General features: G+C 40.3%; 2 protein-coding genes and 1 pseudogene across 7 annotated transcripts in view; 2 read left to right on the top strand and 1 right to left on the bottom strand.

Moving 5' to 3' along the window:
• The window catches only part of EXOC5 (exocyst complex component 5), a 64,035-nt gene extending 49,294 nt beyond the window's left edge, over positions 1 to 14,741 (bottom strand). The window contains exon 1 of the mRNA XM_003901854.3: positions 14,459 to 14,741. Within this exon, the coding sequence (XP_003901903.1) occupies positions 14,459 to 14,485 (27 nt within the window). The 5' untranslated portion in view covers positions 14,486 to 14,741. The remainder of the gene's footprint in view (positions 1 to 14,458) is intronic.
• On the top strand, positions 8,415 to 8,977 carry LOC101011202 (annotated as a pseudogene). The gene has a single exon (XR_004184894.1). The product of XR_004184894.1 is annotated as a multifunctional methyltransferase subunit TRM112-like protein pseudogene (transcript).
• A 4-nt stretch (positions 14,742 to 14,745) lies between the features above and the next one.
• The window catches only part of AP5M1 (adaptor related protein complex 5 subunit mu 1), a 31,732-nt gene continuing 29,427 nt past the window's right edge, over positions 14,746 to 17,050 (top strand). For 4 of the 5 annotated variants that reach the window (XR_002523369.2, XR_002523368.2, XM_021941256.2 and 1 more), the window contains exon 1: positions 14,811 to 15,206. Coding sequence is in view for 3 of the 5 variants with exons in the window: in XM_021941256.2 (XP_021796948.1) it covers positions 15,133 to 15,206 (74 nt within the window). In the remaining 2 variants the exon portion in view is untranslated. Of the gene's footprint in view, positions 15,207 to 17,050 lie in introns of all 5 variants that reach the window. The other variant, XM_003901857.4, reaches the window with a different exon arrangement.

Raw genomic sequence — 17,050 nt, 5'->3', positions numbered from 1 at the left:
GGCCTAGCTATCAGAGAAGTAAGATTGGAAGACCAAGGACAAGGAAGTCTAGAGTAGAGGCATATGGACGATACAATGAAAGAACTGTCCTGCCAAAATTCATAGGTTGAAGACCTAACTCCCAATGTGATGGTATTTGGAGATGGGACCTTTGGGGAGGTAATCAGTGTTAGATGAGGTCACAAGGTACAGACCCTCATTATGGGATTAATGTTCCTACAGGAAAAAGAAATCTCTCTCTGCACACACAAAGAAGAGATTACGCAAGCACAAAGTGAGACGGTGGTGCCTACAAGCTAAGAGAAAAGGCCTCAGCATGACAACTACCTTGCTGGCACTTTGATCGTGGACTTCTCAGCCCACAGAACACTGAGAAATAAACTTCTGTTGTTGAAGCCATCCAGTCTATGGAACTTTGTTATGGAAGCCTGAGTTGACTAAGACAGACAGATATATGAGACTGGATGAAAAGTATGAAGTTCTTTGTATAACACGTTAGCACCAGAAAACATATACCATGAAAGAGGAACTAAGCAACCAAGCAGAAAAAATGACGCTGCTTGGCATTAGCACTCTGAGCACATGAACAAAGCAGACACAGTACAGAGACAACATGACCCCAACTGCAAGGGGTCCTACTTACCAAGGCTGATTCAGCTACTGTGAAACCAAATATCTAGCCTTACAGTGACAAAGACCAACTCTAAGCCCCTAAAATAGCCCCATTCAAGACTAATCACATGGTTGGCAAGTTGACTACACTGGGCCCTTCCCACTCTAGAAGAAAGAATATTTTACTTTGATAGAAAGAGAAATATTTGAGTTGGATTTGCCTTTCCTCCGAGGGAGTGTTTGTTCCTCTGGCACAGGACTTCACATACCACATCACACCAAAGGACCCAGGCACCCAGTTTACAGCAAAGGAGGTAACCATGGGATTCACTGGTCATATCATAAACCACACCAAATAGAGGTAGGCAGACTAACAGAGCACTGGAACAGCCTGATGAAGGCACAGCTGAAGCACCAGTTCAGAGGGTGTACTCTATCAAGATAATGCACTGGTCGGGCGTGGTGGCTCATACCCGAGCTCAGGAGTTCGAGACCAGCCTTGGCAACACAGTGAAACCCTGTCTCTACTAAAATACAAAAAATTAGCTGGATGTGGTGGCGGGTGCCTGTAGTCCCACCTACTTGGGAGGCTGAGGTAGGAGAGTTGCTTCAGCCCGGGAGGTGGAAGTTGCAGTGAGCCAAGATCACACCACTGTACTCCAGCCTGGGCAACTGAGCAAGACTCCGTCTCCAAAGGCAAAAAAGAAAAAAAAAAAAGAAGTACTATCCTCCAAGATGCAATATATATTCTGAATTAAAAGGCTTTATATGATGCTTTGACTCCAATACGAAAAACACATGAGTCTGGCAACAAGGGGTAAAAGCAGAAAGTAGGTTCACTTATCATGATTCCCAATTTGTGCTTGGGATCCCTGTGACTCTAGTTTCTTCAGGAAGAGTCTTGGTCCCCAAAGAATGAATACTTTTGCCTACGAACATAGTATAAGAGTATCATTAAACTATAACTACAAGTACCGCCTGGTCATATTGTTTCCTTATACCTAGGGAATAAGAAGAGGAGTGATCATCTTTGGCTGGGGCAATCAACCATAATGATCAGGATGAGGCAGGGCTGCCCACACACAATGGGGGCCGAGAGCAGTATGTTTGGCACACAGATGATCCTCTTGGGGATCTCTTGACACTCCCTCAACCAATTCTGAAAATGTATGGACAAGTGTTACAACCCTGGCCTAAAAAGGGTATTGTAACCAGTTAAAATACCAAGAACATCAGAGGTACTAGCTGAAGGTAAGGCAGAGTTACAATCGATAGTAGAGGTGAGAGATAGTGAATATCAGTTGCAACTCTGAGATCAGCTATAGTAGTGGGGGCCACAGTTCATCTCACTAGCCTTCTTCTTCGAATTTTCCTCCAGGATAAGACTCAACCAGAATGTCAGAAGAGCTACTCCCCAAATGTATATGAAGAAGTGAAGTCTAGTAGTGGAACAAGGGTGGTCTGTGGTGAACACAACTATGTGCCATCCAGCTCGCCCTTCAAGAAGGGACTTGCCCTAACTGCTAACAGTGCTGCCAACAAAAAGGCTTCATGGGCAGTATTTTCAGGGACTTCATCAGATGCAAAGAGTCACTTCACCCAATGTCATGCCTTTCCCAATGTGATCCATAGCCAATGACTGATTAAGATGGGAGTATAAGGGCCAGACCACTTTGGTCCAAAGCAGGACAACTCTGACAGGTCATTTCAGTTTCAGACCTCCCCACAGGAGCCATCAACACTGCCACTGGACCAAAACTGTAACTCTGTTTCTCCACATGCCCAATCTTGTATCCTTGCTCTGCCCCCTCATAAATGTTTATCCAAGGTTACTTCCTAATAAATATTCTGCATGCTAAACTGTCTCAAAGTCGGCCTCCCAAAAGACCCAACCTGCAATACCTTAGTAGTCCAGTCAAGAGATGGCAGTGACTCAGATGAAAGTGGTAGTGGATGAGGTGGTGAGAAATAGGTTCATGACGTTTTAAGGCATGCATTCATATAAGTTGCTGATAGATTGAATATGTGGAAAAAGAAAAAAAAGGAATAAAAGATTACTCATAGAGGTAGAGGTTTGCAGCCAGGACGACTCTGTGAATGGTGGTGCTAATTACTGAGATGGGAAGGTCAGGGAAAGAGACGGATGAGGGAGCAGTGAAACAAGAGTTTTGTTCCGCATATGTTATATTGTAGACGCCTATTAGATAAATAAGACAAATATAGAGCACATAGATGGAAAAACAAGTTAGTACTACACGGAAGAAGCTGGAGCTTCACAAAATTTGAATCATCAACACATAGATGGTTACCAAAGGACTGGGTGAGATCATCTAGGAGGAAGAAAGGCATGCCAACATTTGGAGATAAGAGGAAGAAAACAACCCAACAAAAGAAAACAGGAGGCACCAGTGCAAGCAGAAGAAAATTAGAGGTCAGTGTCCTGGAAGCAAAGTACACATTTTATCCTCAGAGACAAATTATCACTAGGGTTTAAGAGAAGTCAGCGATTGATCCCCAAGGGATGGAAGTTCCAAAAAAGCAAAAAATAAAAATAAAAAAATAAATAAAAATAAAGAATTCTGCTTATATAAGCAAATAAATCCTAATGCCTTGCTTTCTAACACTTTACCTTGCTGCAAAGGCACTTACAGTGAGAAAAAGATAGCCAAATTAACAAATCCTAAGACCTCCAAATGACCAAGTCCTCCCAAGAGACTTCTCAAACAATTCCCTATAATACAAATACCTGTAAAAATTGTTTTAAATCCTTTAGAATTTTACAAGCCTGACAAAGGTTTAGCTTCACTTTCTGTTTGCTACAGTAATCAAAAGCAAAAATCACCAAGCCAAAACAAAAATCTAGAACTATGCATTAAGATACTATCATATGAAACTTAGCTTTACATAATTGGTTGTTATATTGCTCCGTTAAACTGATTTTAAATGCTTTACAAATGTTACCAATTGTAATATTAAAATATGGTGTTTGTCATTGTGGAAGACAGTGTGGCGATTCCTAAAGGATTAGAACCAGAATTACCATTTGACCCAGCAATCCCATCACTGGGTATAGACCCAAAGTATAACAAATCATTCTACTATAAAGACACATGCACATGTATGTTTACTGCAACACTATTCACAATAGCAAAGATTTGGAACCAACCCAAATGCCCATCAATGATAGATTGGATAAAGAAAATGTGGCATATATACACCATACTATGCAGCCATGAAAAAGGATGAGTTCATGTCCTCTGCAGGGACATGGATGAAACTGGAAACCATCATTCTCAGCAAACTCACACAGAACAGAAAACCAAAGACTGCATGTTCTCACTCATAAGTGGAAGCTGAAAAATGAGAATACATGGACACAGGGAGGGGAACATCACACACCAGAGCCTGTCAGAGGGTGGGGGACCAGGGGAGTGATAGCATTAGGAGAAATACCTAATGTAGATGAGGGGTTGACGGGTGCAGCAAATCACCATGGCACATATATACCTATGTAACAAATCTGTAAGTTCTGCACATGTATCCCAGAACTTAATGGTGTTTGTGGTCACTTCTACTGAAAACTCCCTTGGATGGCAATCCCTTGGACAGGAACATAAATCCCTAATTTAAATAATGTTGCTTCCTTGACAAAAATTCAAATTTTTGTATTTTCTTATATCTCCATTCCCAAAAGTAGATCCAATACAATGTGTTGGAATCACCCAAAAACTCAAAGAAACTAGGATATTTACCCCAGCCTAGGTAAAAAAAAAAAAAAAAAAAGTAAGTCTCAGATCATTTCAGATAGATATTTCTGTATCTTGTTAAACCAACTAACCCATCGGTTCAAAAGTACTGCCTATCATGTATTTTCCTTAAATTTATTATGGATACCACTATCTAACAGATCATTAAAACACTACCTCCTTTTAGTGAGAAACTTCCCTATATAATTCCTATTACACTATCGAATTCACACACCTTTTTTTTTTTTTTTTTTTTTTTTAAAGATACAGTCTCACTCTGTCTCCCAGTCTGCAATGCAGTGGTATAATCTCGGCTCACTACAAACTCTGCCTCCTCATATCTCAGCCTCCTGGGTAGCTGGTATTACAAGTGTGCGCCATCACGCCCGGGTAATTTTTGTATTTTTAGTAGAGATTGGGTTTTGCCATGTTGGCCAGGCTGGTCTCTAACTGCTGGCCTCAAGTGATCTGCCCGACTCAGTGCTTGGATTACAGATGTGAGCCACCACACGCAGCCAAGTTCACACTCTTATATCTACCCTTTAGGGTTCTTATCTTGTACCACCTACCCAAATTTCTCTGTACCTCAAAACAAATAGCCACACTTCCATCAGACTATGCCAGTCTTCTTTTTAAGCCCATGTTACTCCTGTTTCCTAACCTGTGGCCAGGTAACTCACCCTACTAAGTATGCCCTTTCTCCTCCAAAACTTCAAAGACTGCTATACCATTACTTAAAGCCTGGCTCCATTCCCTTTTCTTCTTTGAAGGGTTCCTTCCCTACATGGTCTCCATTAATTTCTCCACTCTTAAACCCCTATGAAGCTTAAAAATTCAAATCCCAACACAGAATATTACTAACTGTCATTTTATCATTTATTGATTTAGAATCATTTTCATAAGTTTCACTCTTTTCTCCATACTTACATTGAAAGCAAGGGGAGGCTGTGTCATACATTTCTCTTGCTTTCCAGCTGTAGTCAACAGAACAATGCTGAGCATACCAAAACACTAGCTAGTTGGGGCCATGGCTGAAATCCCTGCAGAGGGTCTTGAAAGTCATGCTCTTGATCCATATATCCAAAACCAAAAGGGCAGGACCACTACCCCACAACCCAGAAATAAAGAACAGGCATTACATGGTACTATCAATCCAAGATTCTAACAGAAACCAAATATGAGCCTAATACAATTCTGGCACTACAAAGAACTAAAGAATTTTACAATATTTGGCCTCTACTTTCTAACCCCATTTTCTTTGATTTTTCAGTGAGATTCTTTACGTGTTTTCTGTATATTAATAACTTATATTTATTGACTACTGATTTTTTTTAAAAACCACAAAATATTTTGTCTCCAGCTAACAAAATGGATTTCAAAAGTAGTATGAAAAGGTAGAAAAATAAAGCATTTTAAGACACAAATATAACTAAGGCAAACTTTGAAAAAGTATTTTGAAAACTACTTGCACAAACACTACAAAATAAATAATTTTACTTTTTAAAATTAGTCAATTTTAACATTCAATCTTGAAGCCCTTTAAACTATGAAATTGGTCAATTAATCATGTCATCAAAATTGTTTTGAAGACTACCTGAATGATGGTAATTTAGAATCTTACAAAATATTTTAGATTCTCTTAAGCAAAATATTTTTCCAGGATAGAATATTTCTCATTTCGAACCGTAAAGTAATATATATCATGTGTATGTCCAAAAGGGAGAGGTAACAAAATGTTACAATTCCTGTTATACTAGGCTCAGCAGAATCATATAATCAGATTTAAAATTTGTAATGCAAGAATGTTCTTTAAATATCATCACAGCCCAGCTCTTTCATCTCATTTTTACATATGAGGAAACTGAGGAAATGAAATTTAAGTCTTATCAAGGTATTAAACCAGTATTCTAACCCAGATATTTTTCCCACTCTATTATAGAGACTTTAATATAGACTGTGAAATTACTTTAAGTATTTAATAAAATCTGCCATTAGCATTTCAAATCAAATTAAGTGTATTTACAAATATACACGTTAAATATTCTTACAGGTATTTAATAAACACCTTGGAAATAAAATTAAACAAGTAAGGAATCATTGCTTCTTTCATTTATCATACCCTGAATAAGCAAAGATATATAAATAACTATATTTTCTTATTTTCATATTTCAGCTTCAAGGAAATAGCATCAGAAAAGTTTGCTAAGTTTTAAATATATATATATACATAAAATATTAACCACCAAACTTTTAAATTATTTATCACTCAACTAGAACTTTCATTTAATTTGTAGGTTATATGTTTATTTGCCGGGTGTTATGTGCAGTTGCAATCCACTTTTAAGAGAACAAAGCAATCACTCTTTCAAATCTCTCTCACACATGTGGGCACACACACACCTCAACAATTTAATTTCCTGGGAACACCAGGGATTCAGTATTTTAAATTAATTATACACATGTGCAGTCTATAATACTGTCCTCAATTTAATGACTTGCTTATTCCAGAAGTTCACTTTCAAGTTGGTTTGACTGGAGAACTCCAAAGCATAAAACACTTAAATGGAACTCTATTACTCTTAAGCATCAACCTCTACCTCTATCACTCTCTCCACTAACACCAATAGAAGGTAAGAAATTGATCAGCCTCTGTTTCAGTTATCTATTGCTGCCTAACAACCACTCAAATAGTTAGTGGCCTAAAATAACAATAATCATACTGTTCACAAATCTGATTTGAGGAGGGCTCAACAGGGAAATCTGGTCTCTGCTCCACATGAAATAAGCTGGGGCTGCTCAACTTGGCTAGAAGATACTCTTTCAAGATGGCAAGCTGGTGTTTACCGTTAGCTGGGAGTTCAGCGAGAGCCAAGGGTGAAGGGCCTTGGTTCTTTAAAAGGGCCGCATGGGCTTTCTCTTGGTATGGTTGCTAGAGTCCAAGAGGTTAGGTCATCAAAGGTAATACATCTGGCCCTCTATGGGGCCTAACCTTGCAAATCACTACGTAGCAACACTTCTATAGTCATAGGCCTGTACAGATTCAAGAAGTGAGCAGAGACCCTACTTCCCTATGGGAGGGGCATAAACATCACGATGTGGGATGGCAGATCTTGTGACCATCCTGAAAAATATAACCTTCCACAGCCCCTTTTTGTAATCCTCTCCTACTATAATCTCCTACTTCTTGGATCATTTACTCTAAGTCAGCTGAGACCGACAAGGCTGAAGGCTTTCTCTCCCTGATAGATCTTTAATCTAGTTCTCATCTCAATCCACTTAAATTGAAAGTGGCCGACACCTAATTTTTAAAAATGGATACTACTCTTTTGATAGTATGCTAAGCAATTTAAATTTCTCAATTCAATTTAGTCATCAAAAAAACCTTCTGAAGTAGATACTACTATTTCCCCCATTATACAGATGAGAAAATTGAGGTACAAAGAGGTTGGGTAACTTGCCAAGATCACACAACTAGTAAGGGGCAGAGCTAAGAGATGTCATCCACCTCCTGACTAAATTACCACCCATATAAAGTGATACTTCCTAAACTGCTATCTCTAACTGTGATCTCTTTCTGAGTTACTAATTCATATTTCCATTTGCCTAGTGGACTTCTTTACCACGATGTCTTGCTAAAAACTCAAAGTATAAAACAAAATATATATATACATATATAAAATAACATATACATATATATTTAATGAATATATTATTTCTTTCCCCTGCAAAGGTCCTTCTAATTTTCTCTGTCACAGTTAATGAATCACCAACCACCTACTTTTCAAAGTTACAAATTTAGAATTTTAACTCCTCAGTAATTGAATTATTTTAATTCTTCCTTCAAAATGTCTTTTCAAATTTCTTCTCTGTTGCCATTGAATTAGGTTAGAATTTCATCTGGCAAGATTAATCAGTCAACAGATAATTCTGGAACACTTACCAAATGACAACAATTATGTTAGGCTGCCCATGATCCCAATTTTCCCAGCTAACAATTTCTTCCCCCATCGAAGGCCATTCTTCACGCTGACATTAAAATTGTCTGTCGAACGAGAGCCTGGTCGGCGATATGAAACTGCTCACCCACAATCTGCTGAGCTCGCATGTGCAGGGGGTGGGGTCCCGTGGCTTCCCCCTGCGCCTCCAGGCCACTGAGGTCCGTATCTGCCCTGTGGAGTTCAACCCCAACTTCGTGGCGCGTATGATACCTAAGGTGGAGTGGGCGGCGTTCCTGGAAGCGGCCGATAATTTGCGCCTGATCCAGGTGCCTAAAGGGCCGGTCGAGGGATATGAGGAGAATGAAGTTTCTGAGGACCATGCACCATCTGCTGCTGGAGGTGGAAGTCATAGAGGGCACCCTGCAGTGCCCGAAGTCTGGACGTATGTTCCCCATCAGCCGCGGGATCCCCAACATGCTGCTGAGTGAAGAGGAAACTGAGAGTTGATTGTGCCAGGCGCCAGTTTTTCTTGTTATGACTAATGTTTTTGTTGATGTATACCCTGTTTCCAAATTCTGCCGTGTGTATCCCCAACCCTTGACCCAATGACACCAAACACACAGTGTTCTTGAGCTCGACATTATATATTTTTTTCTCATTAAAGGTTCAAAACCAAAAAAATAAAAAAATAAAAATAAAAAATAAAATTGTCTGTCTTCCTGACCCTTACCCAAAAAAAGTAAGATCAGCCCTCTTGCATGATCTATAAAAAGCCTTCTTAAAAATTCCCCCGGGGCTGGGCCCAGTGGCTCATGCCTGTAATCCCAGCACCTTGGGAGGCCTGAGGTGGGAGGATCACTTGTGTCCTGGAGTTCGAGACTAGCCTGGGCAATATAGTGAGACCCCATCCCTACAAAAAATAAAAAATTAGCCAAGCATGGTGGCACATGCCTGTAGTCCCAGCTACTTGGGAGGCTGAGGTGGGAGGATTGCCTGAGCCTAGGAGGTAGACATTGCAGTGAGCTGTGATTACACTACTGCACTCCAGCCTGGGTGACAGAGCAAAACCCTGTCTCAAGAAACAAAAAAACTGGCCAGGCACGGTGGCTCATGCTTGTAATCCCCCAGCACTTTGGGAGGCCAAGGCGGGTCGATCATGAGGTCAGGAGTTCGAGACCAGCCTGGCCAACACAGTGAGAGCCCATCTCTACTAAAAATAAAAAAATTAGCCAGGCATGGTGGCAGGCACCTATAATCCCAGCTACCCAGGAGGCTGAGGCAGGAGAATCGCTTGAAACCAGAGGCGGAGGTTACAGTCAGCCGAGATCATGTGACTGCACTCCAGCCTGGGCAACAGAGCTAGACTCCTTCTCAAAAAAAAAAAAAAAAAAACAAAAAAATGAAAAACTGCCCTCAAACTCCCATGGTCTCAATGCCTTGCCACCACTCCCTGTTCTTAAAATATGCACATACACATCCTAACTCTTCTCAATTGCCTCACCTTACAATAAACTGGAGTCATCTTGTGTCTCTGCCTTGGAATGCCCTTCTCCTGTTTGAAAAATCTCTACTCATCCATCAATATCCAATTTCTATATGCCACTACTAAATGAAACCTTTCCTAATAATCCCTGGAAAAGATTCTAAACTCCCACTGCACTGTATTAATGTATTAACATGTCTGTCTCCCTCAATCAGATGCTTAACTCAACATCTTTTAACTCTAGTACCTGGAATAATGTCTGGCCTACACATTTATTCAATGTTTGCAGAATGAATACATTTTATCATATACATGATACTACAATTGGTAGCCAACGTCTATAAACACTTAACAACTAATATGGTTAAAATAAATAGCATTTCAGCACCTTGACAGTTAACGGGGTGCTCCTTACTTGTATATCTCATGCTCATTAGTATACACCTGGCTAGCTAATTGAACAAGAGACATCATTTTCAACAAGTCCATTTTTAAACAGCTTTTGTAATTTAGTTTGAAAAATTACGAGACAAATAAATGTGGGAAAATGTGTTCTTCAATATTCATACTCTAATTTGGAAATCAAACAGCCATTGCTATCACAGCCAAATTACCTGACCTCAAGCACTATTATCAAGGAACCTACATTTACAGAAAGAAAAAAAAAAATGAATTTTTAATCCTGGCATTTAGGACCTCCAAAATTAAACCCCAATTTACCTTACATGCCACTCCTCCTCTTTATGTGTGCTATACTCCAGCCAAAATGAATGTTCCCCTTATCTCCAGGGCCTACAACCCTCCCTTTATGTCTTAGCTTTCATTGTCTGCTTTACTGAAAAGTCCCTTCACCCAGTTCCACAAACTCAAATCTAATTTTTCCTCTGTAGATAATTCAAATGATAATAATCCCTCTGTAGATAATTCTAATCCTTTCTTTCTTCTAGAGGTAATCTTCCCATCCTCTTGACACCTATGGCACTTTATCTAGACTTCTTTGAAACCATTTATAACCTTATTTTTAAGAGTATAGTATCATGTATCTACCTTCTCTCCCTCTATTTGCTAAGGACAGGTTCTATACTTAACATTTTCCAAAATATGTACCTTGTAATTCACAAAATTAAGTTAACAAGCAGTAGAAAATAAAAGTCTCTTAAAAAAAGAAAAGAGTCTCATGGTGAAAAAAGTTTGGGAAATGGACTTCTCATCATCTTTAACATATTAAGGTATACTGCAAATCTCCAACAAAACAGACTATGCTCATTTCCATAAGTTATTTGGCCACTGAACCCTGTTAGTATTTTTGCAACACATCTCGTAGGATTAATATTTCTTTGGCATGCCCTTTGAGGCATGCAGATAAAGTTCAAGAACTTTACCTTGAACTTAATAGGTATTCAACAAATATTTGTAGAATGAATGAATAATTAACCCTAGTTACTAACCAAGAACTCTCCCATAATGGTAGTCTAACCAGAGAAAAGGGAAGATTCTTGAAGAATTATGGGGAAAAAATAAGCAAATGAGAAAAGAATGTCCTCAGTAGTACAATAAAAGGAGAAAGGAATATTTGCAACAACATAAAAAGAACTTCTGGCGGGGCACAGTGGCTCACACCTGTAATCCCAGCACCTCGGGGGGCCAAGGTGGGCAGATTGCTTAAGCCCAGGAGATCAAGACCAGCCTGGGCAACATGGTGAAACTTTGTTTCTCCAAAACAATTTTAAAAACTAGCTGGGTGTGGTGGCAGGCACCTGTAGTCCCAGCTACTCTGGAGGCTAAGGTGGGAGGATGGATTGTGCCTGGAGGGTAGAGGCTGCAGTGAGCAGTGATCACCCAACTGCACTCCAGCCTGCGCAATAGAGCAAGACCCTGTCTCAAAAACAAAGAAAAGAAAATTTAAAAAGGAATTTCTGAGCCCAGCCACTTTGCATATGTAGAAGATACAATTTATCTACACCACGTAACAATCCTTATTCAGAATGTCTATCCTGAGAAGATTTAATAACACTGTACATGGATCTTTTCAGAAAGATCTGTCAACAAACGTTGAAACTAAGAAGGTATTCTGAGAAACTTTCAGGATATACACTATTACAATAGCCAAATCATCTATTACTAAATCATTTCGGTCAACTGAGGAAATACATTACAGTCTGATTTTGTTATATGAAGTTGTTTTCATTAAGTGTCATGGGACCAATAAGATTTTAAAAGAAGTATAGTTAACACAATGAAATTTCATGGATTCAAAAGCTTAATTTTGTTTTAACTTCTCTTAACATGAAAAATGAAAGTACAATTCTATTTAATAGTGCATGAAAGTTAGGATGAATAAAAACCAAACATCCTTGACTACATCCTGCCTTCTGTTTTCCACAGTTCTCCAGCTGGCACTAAGAAAGGGAAGCAGGGGGAAAAGATACTTCCTTTGACTTGTACTACAATCTAGATGCTATGGCAGTAGCTACAGGAAACTGAGCAGTGACAAGATTTGTTTTTCCTCCTCCCTCCAACGCCAAGAGATCAACTTTTCACTTGGGGATGAAAACTTACTCAAGAGTAGAGTCCACTGTAGGGCTGGATTCATAGCAGTACCAGAAAAAATAAATGCACTTCTTAATTATAACTACTAAAATTTAATTATAACTATTATGCTTTTAATTTTGACGAAGCAACAATCTACATACAGTCAAGAAAAAAAGTCACATAAGTTTTACGATCTATACATATGTTTAAATTTGTTCTAAAACCCTCTGGCCTAAGAGTAGTGTAAGGGCTACTGTCTCTATTATCACTGAATCTTACTGGCTACCATATAACTAGAGTCACTAAATTACATTAAATCCTAATCTGGTTTAACGACTCAACCTAATGTCCGGACCCCAGAAAGCAAAATATATATTTCCCCACCTCCTCCCCTTCCCCGCCAGGGAGAGGGAGAAAAAAAATCAAACATATTTCCAAATAAGTTACCGAAATCATGCAGTCAAATATTTAAATAAAAATATACATAAGACGGTCCAAGGTACAACTGGAACTGGATTAACTCAAAGGATAATGTCTTATGAACTGTATGACAACATATATAATAATTTTCTGTTAAGACCTGGCTTGTCAGCAAATACATTAATTGAAGATCTCATACAACTTCATCGTGTTCTCCCTCTGTAAGATGTGAAAAATAAAACAAGGAACCACAGCACTACTTAGTACCCAGGGACACAGTAAAAGTTCCTAGCAGGAAAAGTGTCTCCCCAATCTTGTGTCAATAAACAGATGGCACAATTTTGGAATTACAGAAATTAATGTAGCTTATCTCCCAACACTTAACTGAGAAAATACAGTATCTCTGAAGTCTTTCTTGTAATTACGATCCTTCATTCACAAATTACTGTCTTATTACAAGTTATTATAACAATAACATATATTATTCCTCTCAAAAAAAGCACTATCGATCCGAAAGCTGACTGATACGCAAAATATAGTAACAATAACAAATGCAAAGTTCCATTTATCAAAACTGTGGCATTCAAATTGTAAGCCACAAAAACTGCTGAATCTTAGGCAGAAAAAGGATACCATTTTCACTTATGGAGAAGTTCCCTATTGTGGATTACAGTCTTCTCAATTAATGCACTTTTGTTATTCAATGTGAAACACAAGCACACACACACAAAAGGGGTCTTTTCCTTTTTCTCATGTGTTTTCATTTATTTCACACGAGATGCTTTATAAGTTTCATTGTTTTGTAGTCCAATTAGTTTTCCTATTCTATTATCTCAAACTTTTATCACAGCTTCTTACACCAGACTTCACGAAATTAAATTTTAAGGTTTAGATACTGAAAACGCTCGAGGAAAGATAGTATTCTCACTATTACGTATTAAGGATTCTCTAGCTTGCAGTTTGGTGATTTTATAATACACGTAAATGAATATAATACACTTAAGGTGCATTATATATATGAAACGAAGTGTTCGTTTTATAGTGTTCATTTCGGTTTTATTTTATAATACACGTAAATGCTTTCAGTGTATTATTATTACATGAAATAAAGTGTTCACTTGAATTTTGCCTCCCTTCAGTCGAAAGAGATAAGTAGGCCTTTATTGTACAAAAAAAAAAAAAATTGTCCCAGCCTTTTCAAATGTAAGGTTAAACTGGCAGGCCTATGAATGCCACCTGCAGCCTTACTAATGGAATAATTATTCAAAACGAGAAGCCCCCAAGAGTCCCCATCTTAAGTGGCTTCCTGCTATTATTCCCGCAAGAATCCCAGCGACAAGACTCGCCCAACCTGAGGCTCTTGGCTCTCTTTCCTCGTCCTGAGTCAGCCCTTCCCACTACTCATCCCGAGTAGACATCTTCCAACACCCGAACCTTCCAGACTCCCCCTCTTGCCCCCACAGAGAAAAACCAACCCTCCTCCCTTCGGACACCCGGCTTCCCCTCTCGGCCGACCGGTCGCCCAACCCACCTCGGCCCCAAGCACCCCTCCCCCATTTCACGCTCCGCCCGCGCTAACACGGAGCTGCCACCCCAACCCTTCAGTTTCGCGTCTCTCTCCCGAGGGCTCCTCCTGGGTAGCCAGCAAACGCCCGCTCCTCAGCCCGCCCACCTAGCTGCCTGCAAACCCCGAGCCTGCCACTCCCTGAAGAGCCGCCGGGGCCCACCTCGAAGAGCTCGGCCGTGGTAGCCATCCCGGCCGGCTGAGAGGCTCGCCCCGCACTGGATGCCGTCTCCGCTTCACATGCTGCGCCTCAGAGGCGCGGCGCACAGGTCTCCGCTCGGCTCGCCAACCCTGGCTCCGGGCCGCCGCGGGCTCCCCCACTCCCCACAGATCCCAGGCGGGGCGGGAGAGCTGCCATGAAGCGAAGCCGCAAACGCCTGTCAGCTGCCTCCCGGCGCCACCCGCGCTGCTCCCATTGTCACCGCCTCACACGCCGGAAGTGGAACTGCGCGCGTCCCGGAGGTTGTCGGGAGGGGCCAGTGAAGAAAACGAGCGGCTGGCTATCCGAAAAGAGGCTCGACGCTACGGTATGTGAGGAACTTGGATCCTTGCGGGCCACCGTTCCGGAAGTGGAATTTAGAGGAAGAAAGTACCGGAGTTGCAGGGGATAGGTAAATTTCTCAACGTTATAGGTTGGGGTTCTTAGAACTTTTTGTGGTGTATGTTGAGCTAGAGCGACTCAGAAGTGTTAGTTACCTCACCTAAAAATAACCTCTCTGCTGAGCGCGACCGGTTTGTGGCGCAAGATGAGCCTTGGGGCTTCTGAGAAAGCCTGTCTGCACTGTTCCTCGGTGGCGACCTTAATTATGAGATGAGTTAATGCTTCACTGACTTACCATGGCGCAGCGGGCAGTGTGGCTTATAAGTCACGAACCGGGAACTCCACTTTGTGGCACCGTGAGATTCTCCAGGTAAATGCAAATCTGAATCCTGATCGATGAAGTAGCATAGTTTTGTGGTGCTTCGTGGCCCAGGTTTGCCACGAATAGCTGCGTGACCTTGGACTGGCCAGTTAACAGACCTCTGTTTCGTCCGTTAAATAGAGATTTTAATAGTCTTACCTTACAGTGTTGTGAGAATTGAGTTGATGACTCGTACATATTAAGTATTACGGTGTATGTTTTCTATTAGTATTGGATTTTAAAATGACCTCCGTCTGCTTAGGATTAAAATGGAGATGACTAAGGGAAAGGTAGAAAATTTACTGAGCACTAAACGTTTCAGATTTTCAACATGCATTGACAAAGTCATTCAGGAACATTTTATTCTACTGAAAAATCCATGCTAAGTTACATCAGACTTTGTTGTTGTTGTTGTTGTTGTTGTTGTCGCTATTTTTTGGAAACGGAGTCTTGCTCTGTCCCACAGACTGGAGTGCAGTGGTACGATCTCGGCTCACTGCAAGCTCCGCCTCCCGGGTTCACGCCTTTCTCTTGCCTCAGCCTCCCGAGTAGCTGGGACTACAGGCGCCCGCCACCACGACCAGTTAATTTTTTGTATTTTTAGTAGAGATAGGTTTCGCCGTGTTAGCCAGGATGGTCTCGATTTCCTGACCTCGTGATCCACCCGTCTCGGCCTCCCAAAGTGCTGGGATTACAGGCGTGAGCCACCGTGCCCTACCCAGACTTTTATTTTTATCTTGTAAATTTGTGTCATTGGTAGAAATCATCTGTTTACAGTTCCTAATTGTTGAAGAAAATAGAAACACAAAAAAAATTAATTCACTTTTTCGTATATTGTGTTAAGTTGATCTGGTCCCACTTTTAGAATTTGCCCTGTGTAATCAAAATAGCTCTGTTAAGAGAATTATACAATAACTCATTGTAAAATGTTGGTGGCAATCGACTGGGTCTGTTCACCTTCTGTTCTCTGGCCGTTGATAATTCTTTTTTGTCCCAATTCGTTCTTCCCTGAAGAAAGTTTATAGTGAAGTAGCACCATAGTAGAATTGAGATCGAGGCAGAAAAAAAATGATTGTAATTTTAAATGAAAATTGGTTGGCAATGAGGATATGAAAAATTCCTTCTTTGCAACCTAAACAGTTTTTGTTCCGGAGGGCATCAGAGTTGGAGTTTACCATATCCCCGCAGGATTTCTGGCTGACACTAACCCCAACATTTGTTGTTGGACCTCAAATACAGGAGATTATATATATTCTTTAGTACATACTTTACCAGGCGCATCAGTCCATCCAAAGTATCTCTCATTTTACTTTGGTTACATATTCCCTTTGGTTACCTATTTCTAACTGCCGTTCCCCTCCCCTTGACAGGTAGCTCTTACATCTTCGATGTTACCCTTTTTCATTGTATGCATTTTTCAAATTACATAATTAAATGTGCTTTAGACTTCACTTCCTAATGTTACATTTGTCAGATTTCTCAGTACTATTTTAAAGAAACATCCATGATACTTTGTGTTCATCTAAGGCAGCATGCCCAATAGAATTCTTTATGATAATGGAAAGGAGAAATGTTCTTAATTTGTACTGGCTAATACTGTAGCCACTAGCCACAAGTACCTATTGAGCTTTTGAACTGCAGCTAGCATAACTGAGGAACTCAATTGTTACTTTTGGGTAATGTTAATTAATTTTTATTTAAGTTTAAATAGCCACATGTGGGTAGTTCTACTGTGTTGGACAGTGCAAATCTAGGCCATTGTTTTTTCTTGCTCTGTATTACTCCATGGTTCACATCCTACACATTTTACCTGTCCCCTTTCCCTAGTGACGACCTCTCCCAAATTTGCCTCC

This window comes from Papio anubis, chromosome 7 (genome assembly GCF_008728515.1).
Source record: "Papio anubis isolate 15944 chromosome 7, Panubis1.0, whole genome shotgun sequence".
Taxonomy (NCBI): domain Eukaryota; kingdom Metazoa; phylum Chordata; class Mammalia; order Primates; family Cercopithecidae; genus Papio; species Papio anubis.
Note: the sequence above shows the minus strand (reverse complement) of the source record. Positions and strands in the feature narration are given on the sequence as shown.